General features: G+C 41.0%; 1 protein-coding gene across 4 annotated transcripts; it reads right to left on the bottom strand.

The window, feature by feature from the left end:
* Positions 1-2,843: 2,843 nt before the first annotated feature.
* Positions 2,844-18,925, bottom strand: anln (anillin, actin binding protein). 4 transcript variants are annotated; one of them, XM_041955144.1, is made up of 24 exons: positions 18,761-18,925; positions 15,013-15,163; positions 14,491-14,904; positions 13,283-13,617; positions 12,338-12,659; positions 11,430-11,635; positions 11,217-11,324; positions 10,990-11,101; positions 10,096-10,403; positions 9,823-9,971; positions 9,558-9,699; positions 8,657-8,792; positions 7,663-7,845; positions 7,389-7,515; positions 7,208-7,256; positions 6,666-6,719; positions 6,250-6,282; positions 6,093-6,111; positions 5,826-5,938; positions 5,531-5,575; positions 5,123-5,209; positions 4,916-5,023; positions 3,908-4,080; positions 2,844-3,790 (listed from the first exon to the last, which is right to left on the bottom strand). In XM_041955144.1, exons 1-24 carry the CDS (start codon positions 18,776-18,778, stop codon positions 3,676-3,678), a joined length of 3,507 nt encoding a protein of 1,168 aa, XP_041811078.1. In that variant the 5' UTR covers positions 18,779-18,925; the 3' UTR covers positions 2,844-3,675. The 4 variants fall into 4 exon arrangements, with proteins under 4 accessions (XP_041811078.1, XP_041811079.1, XP_041811082.1 ...); XM_041955145.1 differs by having other exon boundaries at positions 12,338-12,656; XM_041955148.1 differs by having other exon boundaries at positions 15,013-15,182; positions 18,761-18,915.
* Positions 18,926-21,256: the final 2,331 nt, after the last annotated feature.

Here is a 21,256-nt window from a genome sequence, read left to right as displayed (position 1 = left end):
AGTGTCAGCAGTAATGCAGGCAATGTACAGGACTATTGTGGTGAAGAGGGAGCTCAGCCAGGCTTAACAGCTGGTCTACATTCCAACCCTCACTTATGGTCATGAGCTTTGTATGGTGACCAAATGAACGAGATACCAAATACAAGTGGCGGAGATGAGATTCCTCCACAGGATGGCTATGAGAGCTCAGACATGTGGAGGGAGCTCAGAGTAGAGAGTAACCACTTCTCCGAAAGGGGTGGTTCGGGTGTCTGATTAGGATGCCTCCTGAGCGCCTTCCTTTAGAGCTTGTCCTGGCGCATCCAGCTGGGAGGAGGCCATGGGGTGCGCCCACAGCTCCCTGGAGGGATTATGTACTGTATCTAATCTAGCCTGGGAACACCTTGGGATCTTCCAGGAAAAGTTGGAAAAAGTTGCAGGTTAGGGGGACATTTGGAATACCCTGCTTAGCCTGCTCCCACTGCGACCCATCCCTGGATAAGTGGAAGAAGATAGATGGATGGTCTGTGTGAGTGTGTGTGAGAAAACAGTTCAGATTTTATACCATCTTTTCCCAGATATTCAGTTATGAGTACTACGATACTTTAGCTTATATATACATTATATCACACTGGCTCCTCCGCTCTTCCATACATGTACAGTATGTACATGTAAAAACTCCACCTTTGCCAACCTGGAGCAACAGTCTGTACACAGCTTTCATCTCATGTCTTGATTGGCTGTCCAAATGGAAAGGTAGTGGAGCATGTACTGTACGAGCAAATGGTCATTCATTTTGAGTCATGTGAATTTAAGTCCAATAGTCACTCTCCTTTTACCTCAGCTAGTCTGTGTCTGCTTTTTGGTGCTGTATCGGTAGTGTACAGGAAACTGAAAACAGCTGCCTGTTGGCCCTGCACGGAGGACGAGAGCAGTGAGACTGAACCAAAGCAGTGAAGCTGTGGGCTGTAAAACTAAAACAATGAGATAATAGACACTAAAAAACTGTAAAGAGAGCTGCAGATGGTGATTATTCTTTGTGGGTTTGTCTCTATAAGCATCTATTTTCACATTTCATCTAGCCATTTAATTTACTGTTGATATAAAAGTATTGATGATTGCTGCTTTAGTTTGGCCACAGTGATAACTGCATAGCTTGTATGATTGAAAATATTTGGACATATTCAGAATTTCACCTTTTTGATAAAGCTCCTATCCTATACTCCTAATATTTTAAATAAAGAGAAATCATTACTTTTATTTTTGAGTATGTGAAAGACAGCATGTCACTAAAACATCTCATAGCTTTCATTGTAAATCATTGTACATTTCAATAAAATGACAAAAAGGACTTAGGCATTAGTAGCCAGGTCCACTTTGGTCATACCTAAATACTTACAGCTGCAGAATTCAAGTTTTTGCTGAAAACACCAACATATTTCCTGCTCACTCATATTCGTCATGATGCAAATGTATGCAGAGGATATGCAGAATGGTTTTGTAAGTTTGTATTCGTTATCAACACGATGAAAAAGAGTCATCTGAAATAACATTTACCAACACCTGCAGGGTCACAGCTAAGTCCGTTACATACACTCAGTTAGCAACACAAGGGGCATGACTCAATACTGAAGACATAAAACCTGTTAAAGAACACATGTGGAATTAGGTAGCAACTAAAAGAGGTTTCATACTTTAGATGCTTCAAAATAGCCATTGTTTACCTTGACGACAGCTTTTCACACTACTGGCATTATTGTAGCCAGCTTCATGAGGCGCTCAACTGGAATGCTCTTCAGTAAACGGGTGTGCTTTGTCAAAAGTGAATTAGAGGAATTTCTAGCCTCCATAATACATTCGAGACCATCAGTTGTGTTGATAATGTTGGTATACAGTAAACAGGCCTATTATACTACTGTTGTAAACCATATTTTGTCAAGAATTGCTCAACAGCCCATCCTTACTTGTAGACATGAAGATCAGTCAATCCGAGAAATTTGAAATAATCTACAACTGCAGTTGCAGAAACCATCAGACGCTATGATGAAACTGGCTCTTATGAAGACTGCCCAAGGAGAGGAGGATATCTGGTTTTAACTGCCGTGTCTTTGTGAGACACACAGAAGGTGAACGGATGGTATCTGCTCGTGTGATTCCCACCATGAAGCATGGAGATGAAGGAGTGATGGCGTGTGATTTGCTGGTGACACTGCTGACAAATTATTCAAAATGAAGGGACACTTGACCAGCATGGCTACCACAGCACCCTGACGCAGCATGCCGTCCCATCTGGTTTGTGCTGCATGGGGCCTTTTCAACAGAACAATGACCCAAAACACTGTCACCTCGCCACTGTCGCCAAGTGCTTGCTCATGAGGGAATTGTTGGGTCTCTCTAGATAAAGAGTTTGGTCTGTACCTGCGCTATATGGAAAGTGTCCAGAGACAACTTGGTTGGCCTACCTATGTAGCGCCAAGTGCTCAGCATATGTGGAAACTCCCTCTCATATGTGGAAAATAACAGAAATTTAGAAAAACCACTGAATGAGCAGGTGCATCTTTGTGACATTGTGTCCTCTGGGACAGGTTGTAACCGAATATAATTTTGTTGCACTTGGAAGCCTGTGTAATGACAATAAATGATTCCTGATACCTGATGCAGCCAATAAGAACGGAAACTAAAAGAACGTAGCTTTTGGTGGCCATTGCTACATACACCAACACCGGTATGATGCTAGATCCAAATGGCTTCCTGCTGACTGCTAAACAGTTTATCTGTCAATAAGTAATAAACTGAGGCACACAAAGCCAAAAGGTGTGTTCAAGGTGATTTACAGTGTTAATGTTTCAATAGTCGTCAACCAGACAGCACAGACAGCTTTATTTGGCACTGTATATGTTCTGACGTGTACATAAGTAGGCTAGAAGTCTAATAATGAAAATGGGACTCTTAACAAAAAGGTTTGTTTTGCATTTACATTAAAAAAAATCATATTAGCCAATATGTTGTGGATTTTTTAACTCTCAAATATCAATGCCTGTAAAGTGTAACAGACCTTACCCCGAGTTACACTGCGTCAACTTCCACACCTAAACAATTACAACAAACATTACAAATAGATAAACAACTGGGGTATAACCGGTATCAAAAATCTGAGCATGGCAATAAAGAAAAACCATGTGAAAGTCATGCCACAAGTTATAAAGGTTAACATATAGAGTAAAAAGGTATCAATCAGTATAGTTCTGTGCTGTCATGCAGGATAAAATGTGATAAAACTTTGGTGTGTCAAAATCCTTTGTAATTTTAACACCATTTACACACTGATTTCAGCACTGAAACCAAATAATTTAAAGCCATGCCTTATATGTGACGCTAAATATTTGCATTGGCATAATAATACAACAGCTCAACAATACCCCAAAAATACAGGATCAAACCATTCTGGAAATGTATAAAATGCAGTGCCAAACCCCAACTCCTACACAAAATACTGTACTGAAATGTTTCAAATGTATGGCTTTACTTACTTTCCTCTGATCTACAACTTGTGTGTTTGCTTACTCATGTCCTCTAAAACATCCACAAGTGGAAATATTTAACAATTCTTATATTGTATTGCACTTAGTAATTGCATGTGTCACTGATATTGACAGTCCAAATGATGGAAGGGCTGGTTGTGACATAGTGCAGTAATTACAGCGGCCTGTAACAGGCGTCTGGTTGCCACATACGCAGATCCACCAGAATCTGGTTCAGTTTCTTCATCCACAGATTCCTCTCATCCTTAGTGTCTGCACTCAGCCAGTTTCTGCACAGAAAAACACTCAGAGTTCAGCAATATGGCACAACTCTTATTTATAGACAACTTCATAAATGGACATGCAAAGATATATGTATACATATACTGTATATTAAAGGAACTTACTTGGTGACACACATGGTATTCTGACACTGGCTGACTAGTGTCTCTTTGTCATCCTCTCTTTGTGGTCTGACTGTGATGAGCTCAAATGTGTTGGGTCTGGCACAGAACTCTCTGTTGGCTGGTTCCACCTTGTTGCTGGTGCAGTTAGCCAGGTTGATGCGACCAATGGGATTCTGATCGAAGAGCAAAGAAGAAGAGTCAGCACAATGTACTTTGGCATCCCCCTTTGACCCCAGGCAGATTCATTAACAGGCATTGTATACTGCTGCAAGACTGAGCCTCTTCTACTCTGGCTTGCCTGTAACATTACAGATGTGTTCTGCATGTGAAACAAATATACTGATGGAGCCAACATCAGCGATTTCAGCATGAATCTCCAGAACAAGAGCCTGACCAATACATCAGCATGGCCAATATTACAACCCTCCAAAAGAGTTGGGATGCTTTGTAAATTGAATTAAAATGCTTTTCATTTTCAAATTAATTGTGTTTACCAACAATGGTTTTACAAAGTGTTTGTGAGTCCATGTATTAATCTCCTTTACAGAATCATGTGTGCACAAAGGGGTGAACCTCACTCCATCCTGGCTTATGAACAACTGAGCCTTTCAAGGATGCTCCTTTCATACCCAATCACGATACCACATTGTGTTTTATTTATGTTCTACACAGCCTCCCGCCTCTGGGTTGTACCAGCTTATTACAGATATACTAGTGACTGTGTGTGTGTGTGTGTGTGTGTGTGTGTGTGTGTGTGTGTGTGTGTGTGCGCTGGCCAATAAGTAGTAATTAGTACAGAAATGCCAAGGATATGTTTCAGGTTATTTAGAAAAAATGTCTCCATTACACAGTCCAACAGAGAGTACTGACAAATTTATGCTCATACTGGAAAGTGTCCTGGTCACTATGTATCTTAGTTACAATTGCTTAAGAAACAAAATGTCCCACGGTAGTCTATGAAAACTGATGAATAAAATACAGTAGTTTGGTGTAGACGAGCTCAGTTACCTTGCGTTTCTCATCATCTGGGTAAGTCCAGTAGGAGATGCAGTATCCTGACAAGACACACCACCTCCTGTGCCAGGCTCCAAATCCACTAACATCTTCAAACATCGTCTGAGGGGAGATTAAAATGACAAAATTTTGTATCAGCAAACCAGTGCCTGCCTCAGCGTGGGTTAATATGTGGTGGTGACTTGATCTGCTTGCACTCACCAGAAAGCCTTTCTCCTCCACCTTTGAGCCAACTTCACACTGCATCTTGAGGTAGATGTTGCCCTCCAAGGGGCACAAGAACGGTACCTTGAATTCAAAGTACAGACACTTCATGAAAGGTTCCCACATCGTGTTCACAATTCAAAAAAGTTAGCAGATATGCTAAAATAAATAAAGGCTGCAATGCAAGTTTCGTGAAAATGGTTAACAACGGTTGCTTAAAAGCAGCAGACAGTCCTTGACAGATGAAAAGCAACTCACATTCCTTAGTGAGAACAGCTTTGTGATCAGGTGAAGCTGACAATGTTAGTGCAACAATGCAGTACAGATTCTTACTAGTTACAGTGTGTTCACCCTCCTTCCCACACAAACAGAGCACAAGAAACATACAACAGGACAAGTAATAACCTTGGTATGAAACATGCCACTGAGTAGTTCTCCTTCATATTTGATCTAAAAGAAAGATAGCAAGGCAGGTGAGTGCGCAGGCAGAACATACAGGTCCATGAGAACGAACAGGGTTACTCTGTAAAGCCTGCACACAAACGTATTATTATGATCTGAGTGAGGTATTTGTCAGTGTTGTACATACAGCCTGGAATGGAGTTTTCAGACAAAGGCCAGTCACAGTGCTCTAAAAGCGTGTGTGTGAAAGAAAGACAGGAGGAGAATGTGAAAAGGTGACATTTGTTGCATTCTATACCTTCTCCAAAGGAAATTTGGTTTTCCCAATAGAGGACAGGGTGAGCTTGTGTGATCCAACCAGGATGAAATTACTGGTGCGAACAGCATTGGGGCCGCCTGGACTGGCCACAACTACACACAGAGAGACAGAGATCATCAATATGTCACATGAAAAAACAAAACAACACCCCGTGGCATCCATGTCCCTGTCCCCAAAGCTTTTTGTGAGATGCAAAGGGTTTCCATGACATTTGAATAAGAGGACTGATTTTGTATCTTGACATACCTGGTGTCTGAACACTTTTCTGAAAGACAAAAGATGAAACAAATTAAAAAAAGAAAAACAAATGGCAGGCAGATAAGAAGCTTCAATTTAATACAAAATTCTTGAGGTAATTGTTAAATAACTGTTCAGCAGCAGAAAATATATTTGAAATACTCACAGTGATGGCGAGGAACCTCTTTGGAGTGATCGCCTAGAAAGATGAAAGTATAGCCAATAATTTACTTTGTTTCAAAAGGAAAGATGGGATGTGACAGTATGATGTGAGTGAGGGATGTGTGTGTTGCTGGCCAGTTAGCGTTCTTTTACAATAAATGAAATGACCACCCAAAGCTGTGTAGAGGGACACTATCATAGTAGTGATGTTCTTTGGACTCCATCTGCCCACACAGTGCACACCCACCAACATGTGAGGGATCCGATACAGAAACTGTTCATACCGACATACACAAATCATGGGCCTCATGAACCTGTCTCCATATTATCTGGACACACACAGACGCGCACTTTTTTGAGTATTAAAGCATGTTCCATTATTGCCTGACAATGTGTCATCCAGTTGGAGTGGGGACTGACCTTTGACTTGCTGGGTTTCTTCTTCTTGTCGCTGCAGACCTCACGTTTCTGCACCTGGGGATGTCAGCAGTTAGGGCATGTGAGTAATGACTGAGTGGTCAGTAAGTCTAGATTGTAACTCAATGTGAAATCAACACTTAATCTTAAGAAAAGTGCATAATAAGACTTAAACAACAGTATCTGAGTGGTGTCAGTATCAGTGTCAGAAATGAAACAGTGGTAGATTAAGGAAAAAAAAACTGACTACAGAGCAATTTCTTCCGGTTTATGGTACAGAATTTGTTGCAAGACACCTTTGCCCATTATTTTACTAGCAACATGTGAATCGAAATAAATCAGGAAATCAATAATCTGCAATGACACGACAGATTGGAGTCTCCTAGACTTTCAAATTTCATTCACTTCCTATGAGCGTTTTTTGGGTTTTCTTTACAAAATGCAAGACAAAGAAAAGACAATCAGACAATACTGCACAGTGCACACAGTATGTGTACAGAGCATCATTATTTTGGTATCTGTAAACCATGATGTCAGACACTCACCAGGCCATAGACCTCAATGTCAATTTCAAAGTTACTGGAGACATCAGAGCTGAAAGTGAAGAGGGAGAAGGGTTAAAAATGATTCAAAGGGACATAAGAATGTCTGAATCACACTCAGTAATTATGAAATAACACGATGTGTATTTGTTTCTATGAGCAGGAGGAGGAGTATGTGATTTACATGGTGAACTTGGTAGGGAAGGCGAGGGTGTCCCCACTGAGGCCGCGGTGTGTGCTGGCTAATGGTGTGGCCACAGTGTTCTCCGCTCCAGCACGAATCATGATAAAGAAGGAATATTTGGTTGCCTCTGAAATAACCAAAAGACAGAATGATGTTAGAACAAGAAATACTCGACATTACTGAACATTAGCTCAACTGATGTCTGCAGAAAATGTTGAACAGTGGAGTGTGTCTTTAAATCATCGGACTGTGGTTATATGCATTTTGAGTCTACCTGGCTTGTTGGCAGTGGAGCAAACAAAGTCTGCCTTGAGAGGCAGGCGTAACTCCTGCAGGGTGATGGAGCCCTTGGAGGCAGACATGCTAGTAGGTTCTGGGGCTGCAGGGGCCTTTTTCTGGCCTGTCGGGTCTCCTTTCAGACGATCCAGCTCTGCCTTCAATGCTTCCCTCCTCTCCGCTAAGAATGTCAGAAGAAAAGGAAGTCAAGCATTGATACGTCTACTCGGAGTCACCAAATCTATAAGCCTTGTTTACACGCAGCCTTGAAACCGCTTGTATGCATTAGCACTTTGTGTCCATACAATTGTAATTATTTTACAATTGTATGGACTGAAATCTTTTTCTTTACATTCAAACTGTGGCTTGTTAGTTTTAGTTAGGTATTAAACTCAAATTAAACTATTTTAAAATTCTGATAAAGAAAAAAGATCAGGCATCCACAAGAACAGCTACAGGTTTGTTGCCTGGGTCCAGGCCTTTGAATCCCCCACTAGAAACAGCAGTCTCTCAGTTGAAAAAGCAATCGATCCAATGAGCAGCGCAGGGGGGCTAATGACCCAGTCAGCATCGTGGGCAGGACTAACGCTGCTTTAAAGCTGTTGCCAAGTGTTGTAAAGCTGTGCACCAGAACCAATGAGAAGACAAGACAGATGCTGCTGTCGGGGCTGTTTTTACTTTGCTCCACTCCTCTCTTAAAAGCCTGACAAAACCAGTATGTTGGCATGGCTATGCATCAGTGTCATCTTAGAGTGACGTTAGATACAGGCAAATACGCTGGTCTCTAGAGACCGCTAAGGGAAAATCCAATCCCCCTGCCCACAAAATCAGTTAAAGCCGAAGCAACGTCAGACTAAAGGTGGAAACAGTGTGATAGGATGACAATTCTGTCTGATATCAGACAAACAGGTTCAATAAATAGAGCTGAATAACTTCTACAAACATATGCAAGTATGTCTAGCATAAGTGAAGTATTGCCTGAACAAACTCACTTGCCACCAACAGCAGCCTCTGTGCCTCAGCTTCCACCTGGGATCCTTTGCCGTGCTCTTCATCTGTGCAGCAGTTCAGAGCCTGACTGGCCTGATGAATGACTGTCTGTTGCAGGTTCATCTCGTTCGTCAGAAACTACAGAGACATACAGAGTGATAGTAAACCTTGTCCTCAATATGACAAACAAAGCTGTCTGAAACTGGTTTCTGATGTGCATTATCAGGAAAAGTTGGGACACTGTGTAAAATGCAAATAAAAGCAGGATGCAATGATTTGCAGATCTTCAATCAAACACATTACAAAGACAAGACATTTAATGTTCAAACATATGTTTCTTTAAATATACAGTACGTTTAATGCCTGCAGCATGTTGTGACGAGGGCATGTTTACCACTGTGTTACTGGTTACTAATCAACGATGTTGATGAGGTTAAAACAATTAATATATTGGCTTTGTACTGTTTTCAATTGAATGCATGTCAAAAAGGATTAGCAAATCATCACATGTGATTTTATTTATGTTTTACACAGGATCCCAACTTTTCTGGAATCTGGTTGGACATGCAACAGTATGCTTTACTGACATCTTCTGTTTACTGTGAAAAATGCAGCCTGAGAAATCACTTTCTAATTTAACTCAATATTTATTTATTTGACATTTGGTAGGACTAATGTTTGTTTCTAATATTTTTTTTGTGTTATCAATTGAATATTATGTCAAAGAACATTAGCAAATGATCACATTCTGTTTTTTCCCATCTTTCTTTCCTTTTGTTTTTTTTAAACAGCATCCCCAACTTTTTGGAATTGCATGTAAATCAAATGAACAGAGTTCACATGAAAACTTTACACGCATATGTAACCTGGCAAGAATCAAAGTTAACAGTATTTATTCCAAACCTTCATTTTCTGTTTGACAGTGAAGAGACTAGACGCTCTGGGTTCCTCCGGTCTGCGAGAAACATCCTCTTTTCTCACAATCACCTGTTTCACATTGGGTCTCTCAGTCTCTTTCACCCTGGTGGACCTATATGCATCAACGCTAAAACACACGCAGAACCAAACAAACACATATAAGATGCACATTTATTGAAACAAGGAGGACAGCAAACTGTAATACATCCAAGTATTACATATAGAGCATAGAGGTAGGTTCTCCACTTACCTATATGGTAACCTGTGGTCATCATTTGAGGCCTTAACACCGTCTTGGGAGGCAGTCTGTGTTATGTCAGGACTCTGGAACTTGCTAGGTTTGGAAACGCTGTCTGGAGTGTTGTCCTTTCTGATGAATGAGCAGGCTGGAGTTGACGTCTGCACAAAGACATGAAGAAAATGCTTTTGTTAAGTAGTTTCTGGCCATGTTGGCCTCACCCAACACTAACTCTTGCATGAAGTACATGTAAGTGGCAGAAAGAGACATCATGCTGTTGCCTACCATCATTCTCCTTTCTGGACTCTTCACTACAGCTGCCACAGTCTCTGCTAGCGGAGCGAGGAGGGACATGGAGGAGATATTCAGAGCATCTTCCTCATCGTCATCACTCTCCTCTTCACTCTGCTCCAGGACACCATCAAACAGCTCGCTGATCACTGCAGAGTTGATGGACTGGTCCACATTCATCTCTATCTCCTTGACCACCTCCTTGTCTTCTGGGGTTTCCTCAGTAGTTTTCTCTATAGTATGGGCGACCACGCTCAGAGGACTAGATGTGGAGGCTGGAGGCGAGACCATCAATCCACGACCTGTTATTTAATATAATCTATGTTAGAGAGCAATATATTTACCCACTTTATTGACATTCAGTACTTCTACCCTTTTCAACTGAAGCTCATCTCTACCAGTTTGACTCTACCAAGTTAAATTAGTGATGTTGTTCCTGAGTCATGGTGTTGAATAATAGCCAGCAAAGTCTTTTTGAGGAACATAGTGTTGTCAAAGTGAAGGAGACCTTTTGGATACAAATGCGATCACTTCATCATTTTATCTGATGAGACATTTGTGTGAATTTTTGTCATAACTGGCCTATGAATTATGGTCAAAAATGTGTCTTGTGAGGTCACAGTGACTTTTGACCTTTGACTACCGAAATCTACTCAGTTCATCCACGAGGGAACATGGCAGATTCGAAGAAATTCCCATAGTCCCTCAAGGAGTTCCTGAGATATTGTGTCAACTTAACCTCCACTTGTTGAAAAAGTCAGGGGGAATTTGTGTCAGAGAGCCCAATGGACAAAAGAACAAATGCCAGTGCTTGTAACTGATCACCTAAATGTCTGGGCACAACCAAACACACCTGTTCAATCACCAATCTGTAATACTGTTGAATACCTGGAGGCGTGCATTTCGCAGGTGTATCTGCAGTCTCAGTGGAGGGGGTTGTGGGTTTGTCCTGTTGTTCACATGGGGCAACATCAGCCTCCACAGGCTTGCAAAGCTGTTCCTAAAAGGCACATTTATTCATTATTTTGCACATGCTATGAAAACATGACTATTTTGGGAGATGTCAATATTTTTGACATTTTTGTCAAGTGTATGTCAGATACTTGTTGACCAACCTTGATGTCTGTGTTTTTATTGGTTTCTGCCACTTCATCTCTGTTTTTCCACATATTGTTCCCCTTCTGAAAGCGATTGCGAATCTGAGCCAGCTCAGACTCTCGCTCCTGAAATGAGGAGATTTTTTTATATCCCATTTTGGTATTGTGATATCACACCAAATGATTGCAGCAATAGGAGGGTATACTGTAGTAACTCTGACATTAACCTACCAGCTTCTGTCTTTGGGTGAGATCAGCAGTGGTTGTGTTTGCAGCCTGAGCAGCTCTGAACCTCTCCTGTACCAGCCTGGTGTTAGGTGTGACTGGTAAAGGAGTTACAGTGGGCGTCTTGGCATGGGTGGCGCCCCCTGCTGGGGAGCTCTGGTTGGTACGCTCCTGGCACCTCTCTCCAAAGCGCTCAAGGAAAGATTTTACACCTATATAAAAATATACCATATACTCTTTCATATATGAGGAGGAAACTGCTCACTACATCAAACACTAACCAAACTAGCTGCAGTCTTCCTGGTTTGAGCATGTGATTAAAAATACAAGGCTGTGTATAAATATAAACTCGAGGATAATTTTTAGCATTTTTGGCCATAAAACTAACGATGACATAAAGTTAATACATTTTTCCTATAAACAGGTTGGATCATATGAAAACACAGCAAAGGAAGAGCTCAGGAAGGTGCTCCTGTTACTTGACTGTGAAAGTGGTTGAGCCTTCATAGACATAGATACAAGATGGAAAAACAAGCTGTGTAGTTTTAGTTTCTTCAAATTTTGTCTGGATGCATTTTCTCTTTTGTTGACATGTAATACCATAAACTGAACTGTCATCTTGTCACTTTTGTTTTAATATAGCATAACACCTTACATCAACCAAGGAGGACCACACCAGGCTGGACACATTTAATCAGCTGTTATTTAGGTGACCTCTTGACTGTTTGGAACAAAAACCTGCAGCCACATGGCCCTTTTTGGAAAAGTTTGGACATGCCTGCCTTACATTATACAACCTAATGTGTTTACCCAAGTAATCCAGTTACTCTGATGGAGCACATTTGAATAACTGTGACATCACTCCTTATCAAATTTTATTAAATAATTCCTAAATGAACTCCACCATTACTCACCAGGTGTTCCAGCAGGAGCCTTTTCCTGGTGGATAGAGGGGTCAGCAGTGGTGGGTTTGGCACGTAGATCAGGCTTCTGTGGGCTGGAGGTGGGGTTGAGGTCATGGGAGAGGCCCCGATTCTTCAGGGGACTCTGAGGAGGCACTGATGTTGAGGAGGGGGGGCCCGTCTTCTGGGGGCTAGAGGGCAAGGTCATCCCCTGGTTGGAACTCTTCAGAGGACTGGTTACTGGCTTTAGTGCTAGCCTGGTTGCAGGAATGTCAGCCTTCTGAGGGCTTGGGAGATCCACTCGGCTAGGCTTCACTGGACAATACGCAGCCTGCTAAAAACACATACAATAGTTCCTTTATTAATAATGCATGTTCAAGAACAATACAAACTGGGGCGTCCTGTAAGTCAAGAGGTCTAACTGGGCATCTAGAAAAGAAAAACGCCCTGTGTTAAAAAGAGCAAGTGGCTGGGTGACTATCACATATCACATGGAAAACCAGGAAATTCACACATTTGGGGATTTGGAACAAGCAAATGTTTGGCATTTTTGCAACAGATTATCAGAATAGTTCACAATTTTCTGTCACTTTATCATTGCGGCTCTGCAGATAGTCACTACAATGTCATTCTACAGGAAAATGAGAGACTAACCTCCCATAGACATGCAATAAAAAACAAAGTATTCATTATAGAAATGAAAATAGTTGAAGTAGAAATATTCCAGGATTCACAAGATAAATGCTCTTAAAATATATATGTGTATCATGTTCATATAATGCAGTCAAGTAATGGAGCACTATCCATGGATTACAGGCTTGGCAATCACAGGAAGTATTCTACGCATCAGATAAAATGAAAGAAGTTGGTAAATTCACCAAAGCAGACAGTTCATAACATGTCAGTTGGACAAAAAATGATTATGCTGAAGAATGAGACCATTCCAGGTGAACCTACCTGATTAGAGCTGGATGTGTTCTTGCTGCTTGCCGTTGAACTGGCCACGTGGCCTGCAGCACTTGGTTTAGTGCTGGCAGCCACTGTCGTATCTCTGACTGCTAACTTGGGAACAGCTAAACCAGACTTCCCCTTTGCATCCTCATGGGGAATGTTAGCATGGCTTAGATCATCTTCCCAGGATCCAATGGTGGCAGCGAGGTTGGCCAGTCTGCCTCTCCTCCCCAGTGGAGTTTCTGAGGACGCGGTGGGGACGGTGGCTGGTGGGACCTCAGCATGTTTCTTCAACAGGGACATGGGAGTGTGGTCTAACTCTGGTACTGCGTCAGAGGTGCCTGAAAAGGTAGTAATGTGTTTGATTTGGCCAGGGACACACTATATTTGACACTTGTGAGAGTGGACATCACACCCTTGACAATTAGCAATCACAAATTTTGAATTCCTAAAACACGTGAGTAGCCTCCAGTGAAATCAGAAACCCTCTCTCCTGCAACAACATACAGTACAACTGGAGAAAAAACAGGTGAAGCATTGTGGCCATTTCTTTCTTTGAGACCTGATTCTTACTAGTATCATATTTAGTGGTTAGTGGTAAAAGGTTAAACATTTATCAGTTAGCCACAGAGAACATTTTTACAGACGACACACAGTGTGATGCAAGCCGGTCCAAGGCCATCACCCAGTTGATGTGCCATATGATTGAGATCCATATGATGCCAATTGGTGTGGTAGAGGGAGAGGCATTCAAAGAGCTAGTTTTGTACCTCGAGCCTGAGTACATTATACAACCGAGAGCTACAGTGACTAAACAAGCTGAAAGTGCAGCCTTAGCATGTCAATGGCAAAAACAAACACTTTCAGTGGGTGCACACTGACGTGCAAATGCAACAAGGGACTCTTGCAGCCTGTTCTGTGGCTTGCTCAATACCCTACCAATTTCAAAAATTGCTTTACCCAGATGGATGAATTTCCCACATTTGTCCAGGGCATTGGAATCTTTCAGACTGACTGAAGAAATCGCGCCCAGCAGCGAAAATTAACAGGTTAGATACCAGTTAATGGGTGCAAGTCTATCAAAAGCCAAATAAATTGACGTGTTCTAACCCTTTGCTTTGGTGTGAAGATTCTCCTTTGTTTAAACCTCTATCATGGATTGTAAAGCTAAAACAAATTAAATGAAATCATATCAGCACACAAATTATTCTTACCACTCTCATCCCAATACTTTCTCTGCGCTGCTAGCCTCTGCAGACGAGACTTCATGCCAGCAGCAGATGGAGCTGGATCTTCCTGCAGGTCCGCGCTGGCAGTCACCATTTCTGCTTCGCTGCTGTTTGGAGGATCAGGAGCAGGGGTGACAGCCATCTTCTCTGTTTGTGCAGTTTTCAGCTGCCCGGGTTGAGACTGGACAGCCGGCCGGGTAGCAGTCTTCTCAAAGGAGGAGGAATGTCGGACACTGGCAGGGCCCATCGGGGGTTTCTTGTCTGTCAGAGGATCTGAGAGCATGGGGGCCACAGGCCGTGTAATCATCGGCTCCTGGTTCTCCTCGCCAGCTGTAGGCTGAACATTTTCCCCTGAGCACTTGCGCTTGGAAGGAGAAGGCTTGGAGGACACCTGTGGAACTGGGAGTAAGTGATGGGGAGATATAATCAAAGACTAGAGCTGCAACTCAGTGGTTAAACTGACAGAACTAATATCAGCATACAGTAATCCAACAGATGTGATCATACCTTTATCAATGACTGGCTCACTGATCATAGTATTGGTGTCAGCCAGTGGCTCTCTGGCCCTTTTGACCATCGGTCTGTTTGCTGCATTTGGTCTATCTGCCATTTTCTTCTGCAGGTTTTCTCTACGAGCCCGAGTCCGCTCCAACAGTTTCTGGTTGGATAAAAAACAGCTAAATTGTTACTCCAGCAGCTGAATGAGAATAAAACCATCACCTGTGGAATGTTACCATACAATAGGGCTGCAACTAATGATTACTCTCACTATCGATTAATCTGGCAATTATTTTCACTATTAAACTATTAGTTTATAAAATGTCAAAATACTGTGAAAAATGCTCATCACAATTTCAAAATGACATCTTAAAATTCCTCCTCCTATCCAACCAACAATCTAAAACCCAAAGACCCTTCATTTACTATCATAAATGACAAAGCAGCAAATCCTTACATTTCAGAAGGCCTAACCAGCAAATCTTTGACATTTTTGCTTTGACAAATGACTTTTTTTAATTATTATTATTTATCCATTATCAAAATAGTTGAGTTGATAGTTAGCCGACTAATCACTGCAGCTCTACAATACAATACCAAAGAATTGTCATTCTAATCACATTACATTATGGTTTGCGCAAAGGTATTAATTATATCATGGCAATTGCATTGGATAGCATTATATTGTTGAACAGAGGGGTGTACTACAAAGCAGGAGAAATTAGTTAGTTAGTTAGTCAGGTATGTTGAGTCTAAAGCCAGATTTTTCAATGCCATGAAGGTGGTTCTCTTTTAACCTGGCTAGATCACCAACGTAACTTATGCTTAACACCTTCTTAGGATGGGGTTATGTCCAGAGTTGCAGCTGCATTTAAATTTGCAATAAAAGTGCAAATTGTATGCATCACACTTCAGAATTTACACAACTGCTTTTCAACCAGCAGTCTCTCTCTACTTGCATCAACAGTGTTGCCTTTTGCTGTAATTTTAATTTTGTTTATATTCTTCATAGCTCTCCATAATAAAACCTGTTCCTCTTGACTGAAGTAGGTGGCCTGTGATTGGTCCATTTTGTGCTGAAGTAGAGTCAAATGATGCAATAAATGCCTCTTTTTATGGGAACACACAGAGTCTGATGAAGAAAATCTAGGTTAACAAAGAAAGTTGATAACCACCATTATGATACCCATCATTCCCAATTTTTAGGTTTTGTTGAGCCAGCTAAATGCAAAGAAACCCTGGCTATGTTGAACTTGCTTTGCAGTACACCCCCCAAGTGTTGATTTATAATGTTCATCCCTTGTGTACAGCAGAAAGGTTTTAATTCAAGCCAAGCTAAGGATTGTGCTCCCACAGCGAGTCACTACCATCGCAGCAATTCAAAGCACCTGCTCTTACGCTACATCAACAGGAATGACCGAAGGAGTCAGTTCAAAGCATCAACTTGTAAGTTTACAAGAATATGAAATTTTCTGTCGACTTTAGTTGGACTTGTGTCCTTAACTGAATAGTTCAACATTTTGGGAAATAAGCTTATTCAATTTCTTTTCTAGAGTGAGATTAGAAGATCAATACCAGTCTCATGTTTGTGTGTTAAAGCTGGAGACTGAGATGTACTTAATGCAAAGGGTTAATAGCAGTCATAGTTCAGTGCTGGACTTCACCTACAAATACAACCACTGCAACACCAGACAAAAATGATCAAGCTATAATTATATTCTCACAGTAAGTTACTGTGTATATGATTTTTCTTTATTATATGATGTAGAGTGACAGTGAGCTATAGGCACACTCACAGAACTGGAGTTGCATTCAAGCAACTGGTATTTATTTTTCCTCATTCGTTCATTCATTTACTGTGATAAGAATAGTGATTGTAGAGAGCAGAAGGTTTGCAGTGGAGACGGCTTTGCAAGATGTATGTTAATGAAAACCAAACTACAGAGTCTTTCTTACTCCTACAGCAGTTACATGCGTAGGCACTGAAGCTACTGTGCAGTGTAACCCTTATGCACAATAAATCAGGGAGATCCACAGAGCTGGAGCCAGGAGGCAATTAGCCAAGCTTAGCTAATACACTGGAAGCAGGAATAACAGGTATCCTGGCTCTGCCCAAAGTTCAAAATGCACCTAACAAAACCTTTAAAGCTAACTGACAACCTTGCATGTTGTTGTTTAATCTGTGAACAGACAGAATAGTAAAAAAAACAGTTTGGGCTATTAGGAGGGGCTTCGTACTCAAACTATTTTGTGCAAACAACAGCAGGTGCAGTGATATTCCTGTCACCATAATAAATTCTCTAACTTTTCAAAACAGACAAACTGACATTCATACCATGATTGGCATGCTGTGCAGAGATAAGGAGCCTGGGTGTCAGGGTTTAAAGCTCTCTCTAGCTCTCTTAATTCATTCTTGACAGAACTAATTCATTCTTGACAGAACTATTTCTGTCACTTTTCAGACGGAAACAAAACACCCCCCCCAAAAAAAACAAAAAACAAATAAACAAATCACACAATGTCTTGCAATTGCTGATAGGAGGACTGACAAATTCCCCCAAAGTGTTGGAGACTTTTAGTTTTGGTTCTGCAGTGAAGCTTGTGACTGTACGAATCTGAGACTCACACCTATTCATAATTACACTCTTGCTGTTGTGAAACTCGAAATTAGTCTGAGCTTTTTCAAATAGGCCAAAATATAATGATCCTTTATCTTCCAGGATTACTGTTGGATAAACATGTGGAACAAGGCACAGCATATTGTTTGTCTTCATATGGGCTACCTTAACAAGCAACGTAACAGCCTAAGACACATAAAACAGTCCTTCTCCACCAGAGATAAAAAGACTTGTGTTTGCTTGCCCTCCTTCCTTCCTCTTTTCTTTACATGACAGTCCTCTCCCTTGGCCTCACACAATCTGATTTACTGTGCTGTGCTTCAACTTTGCAAGCGCCAACACATTCCTGCAGCTGCACAATTTCTCCAGGCAGTGTGGAAAACCTCAAGTCACATTTAGCAGCATTCCTGTGCAATGAGACACTCCTGCTTGTAGTTCCTGGATTTGAAATTTCAAACTCTAACGTTACTGGTTCGGATACTGGAATCACAAAAAATGTTGGTAGGTATAATTAATTTCTAGTTTCTAGTTACATTCCTTACATAAAGGCAATGAGAGAAAATTGAGCACATAGTGTTGGACAATTTCCAGTCCTGACACATACCATTTCCTTAAATGGAGACAAAGCTGTCCCATTTGAATAACGTTACACGGATTATGGTACAAGTACAAGAATATGGATGTTATAATACTTTATAAAGAGCTGGTCAGTCAGCAGTCTGACTAAATAACTTACCATCTGGTCAAACACGTTGAAAACTGCATATATAAGTTAAAGTTAGCGCTTTAAGGTACTAGCTAACCTAGTTGTTATTTTTATTACAGATTTGTGGTTTCTGATGACAGACAAGACAAAGAGACAACACGTGACATATTTTCATTGGCCTTGTTTAAATGTATCACCATATATTTCCGTATGCCTACGTTAGCTTACATGAAACTACAATGGAAGTAAACAAGTTCGTCCCCTGGTGCATTTAACGTCTGTCTAATGACATTATAAAAATACTAAGAGTTACGCTAGGTAGCTTAGCATTAGCAGGTACGTTAACGGCACTATTTTGACTCAACCTTACACTTGCTACCACACCTATGCGAACGACAGCTAACTAGCTAGTTAAGTAAGCTCACCCACTCACCTCAGTAAATGGATCCATTTCGACAGTTTATCCCTTCTCGATCTGGACAACTGTTAGTTTTAAAAGTTTTGTACACCACTGTGTGTACACCAACAAGGCGTAGTGAGGCGAGCTAAACGGCTCTCAGTTTCTCCAGTTTCTGTTGTCTCTTCTCCTCTGCTCGGCTCTTCTCTTTGCGCAAAACAACTACTGTTCAAATTTGAATTTCAGCGCTGTAGCTACTGCGCAGACTCCAAGTTGAACGAGGCGCTTGAGAACCAATCAGAATCAACGAGCCGTGCTTACAGTAGCTGAGCCAATCACAGCCTTGGCGTGTAAAAAGACCTGTCACTTTACGAGCCACCACCCAGACCACAGACTACAATACACACCACTTTAATAAGCGCTCCACATTTATTTATGAATCAGCCATCTGTGTATTTGAAAACGAGCGGTTAAAACGTACATGACGTAAAAAACGTACTGATCTAATAAAAACATTCACTTTCCATGTATTACGACAAAAAACCTGTTTTTTCATTCTTGATTCGGATTGAGTGCTTTTCTATTGACCTTTAAATGATTACACATTGTTTTATATTTTCACCGTTTTACTGTAGCCAACGCACATGCAATAATCAATTTGAAGTAATTTTGTTTCACACTAAATTCAGAAATAATACAATAAGACAATAGAAAGATACTTGTGGCCTGTAATCATATTGATATACGAATTTTGGACTGAATATTTATTAGAGATTAGATAGATTTATTGAAGGAAGCATATACAGTATCATCCATTACTAAAACTCAAATAAAAGAGTCCCGATGACTGACTCAGACGACTCCTGACACCTGATTCTGACTCTCATCCTCTCAGGCTGCTATAGATTAAGCATCAATCAGCCTATAGCATTGTCTCAGTTGTTGTGATTTATTATTTAACACATTGTCTAAAGAAGGTCCAGATGGAGAGCTGACTGCTGATATCCTCCAACAAAAGGTCTGAAACAATTCTTAGAGTTTTTCTGTGGTAATACCTCATCCTCTTCTGGAATGACATCTGCAACATGCACAACACATATAAATTCACACATAAATTTTGTTGTGATTTTAACTGCGAGTCATAAGATGCTAAAATAAAGAACCAGATACGGTTTGCAGATGCTGAAAAAATTTTCACATATTTTAATTGTTGGTAGTGAACACTCACGCTCTGAGTTCATGTTATAAGGTGCAACCAGTCCATAGAAAACTACAATCATGGCGTCTAATAGACCATATTCACGCAGCGGTGGCCATTTTCCTCTGACGTCACGCTCGGCGTGGGAAGCTCAAATGCTGTTGTCGGTTGATGTCGTACTGACATATATCAGGTTGCGAGTCGAATAAATGTAGGGAATTTGATAAATCGTTATCATTTCACCGCTTCCCGATTGACCAGCAACTGAACAATCGGTATTGAAAATCCGGTGGAACATAGGTGCACATTTCAAGGCAAAACAACATATTTGATAACCCATTAGCCACCGTTAGACACCAGCTAACCTCAGCATTCAACCACTTCCTAGCTAGCACTGCCGTTTCATAGAGTTAGACGATACGATGAGAAAGGCGTAAACTAACGCTAGTTCTGACATATCAAAGCATATCTTGCACACATATATTTATGCCTGAAAGTGAAACGCACAGGCTGTATCGTAAATTATTTAAACGTAATCTAACTTGATGTCGTTAACGAATAAGGCAGGTCTCACTCTCATGCCACACAAAACGCTCACTGCTAAACTGCTCCGAACACACGTCTGTGTTGTATGTAATCTGAGTGAAGTTTACACTGAAATGTGTGAACATGTGATGAGTATAATATCATGACATAACGTGACTGACTTGACCAGAACATTTCTGAGGTCAGGCGGAGAGACATTTATGTTAATGAAATCTTGATAACATCCAACCTTTGGATTAGCGCATTTTACTTCCAGGCTTAAAAATGTCTCGATGTGCGTTGTTATTTCAGAATTACTTTAAGTTTTTCATATCGTATCGTGTACTGTCAAACTGTCACGGTAACTACGAAGTGCTTGAATGGTAAGGTTAGCTGTTGTCCAACGGTAGCTAATGGGTTATCATTTATGTTGTTTTACCTTGAAATATGGGCCAATCCATCTGGACTTTCTCTATCCATTGGTTTTTCAGATGCTCATTACTCGGGAAGCGGTGAAATGATAACGATTTGTCAGATTCCCTTCGTTAATATGACTTGCATCCTGGAGCACAGCAGCAGGACGCTCTCCTTTTGAGAACCGCGTCTAACACATTGAGCGTCACGTCAGAGGAAAATGGCAACTGTGTGAATATGATCTAATATATGAGCGCTAAATTCAATTCACTAACAATATCAATGTTGTATTACAAATTATGCATGATTCCCAACCATTTAAGACCAAACCCTGATATTTTATCCGAATTGTTTCAACCTATTCTCAGAGGGACTTCATTTCCCATGAGTCCATG

This window comes from Chelmon rostratus, chromosome 16, assembly GCF_017976325.1.
Source record: "Chelmon rostratus isolate fCheRos1 chromosome 16, fCheRos1.pri, whole genome shotgun sequence".
In the NCBI taxonomy this organism is placed as follows: Eukaryota; Metazoa; Chordata; class Actinopteri; order Chaetodontiformes; family Chaetodontidae; genus Chelmon; species Chelmon rostratus.
The sequence above is the reverse complement of the archived record's forward strand: the minus strand, read 5'-3'. Positions and strand labels throughout refer to the sequence as shown.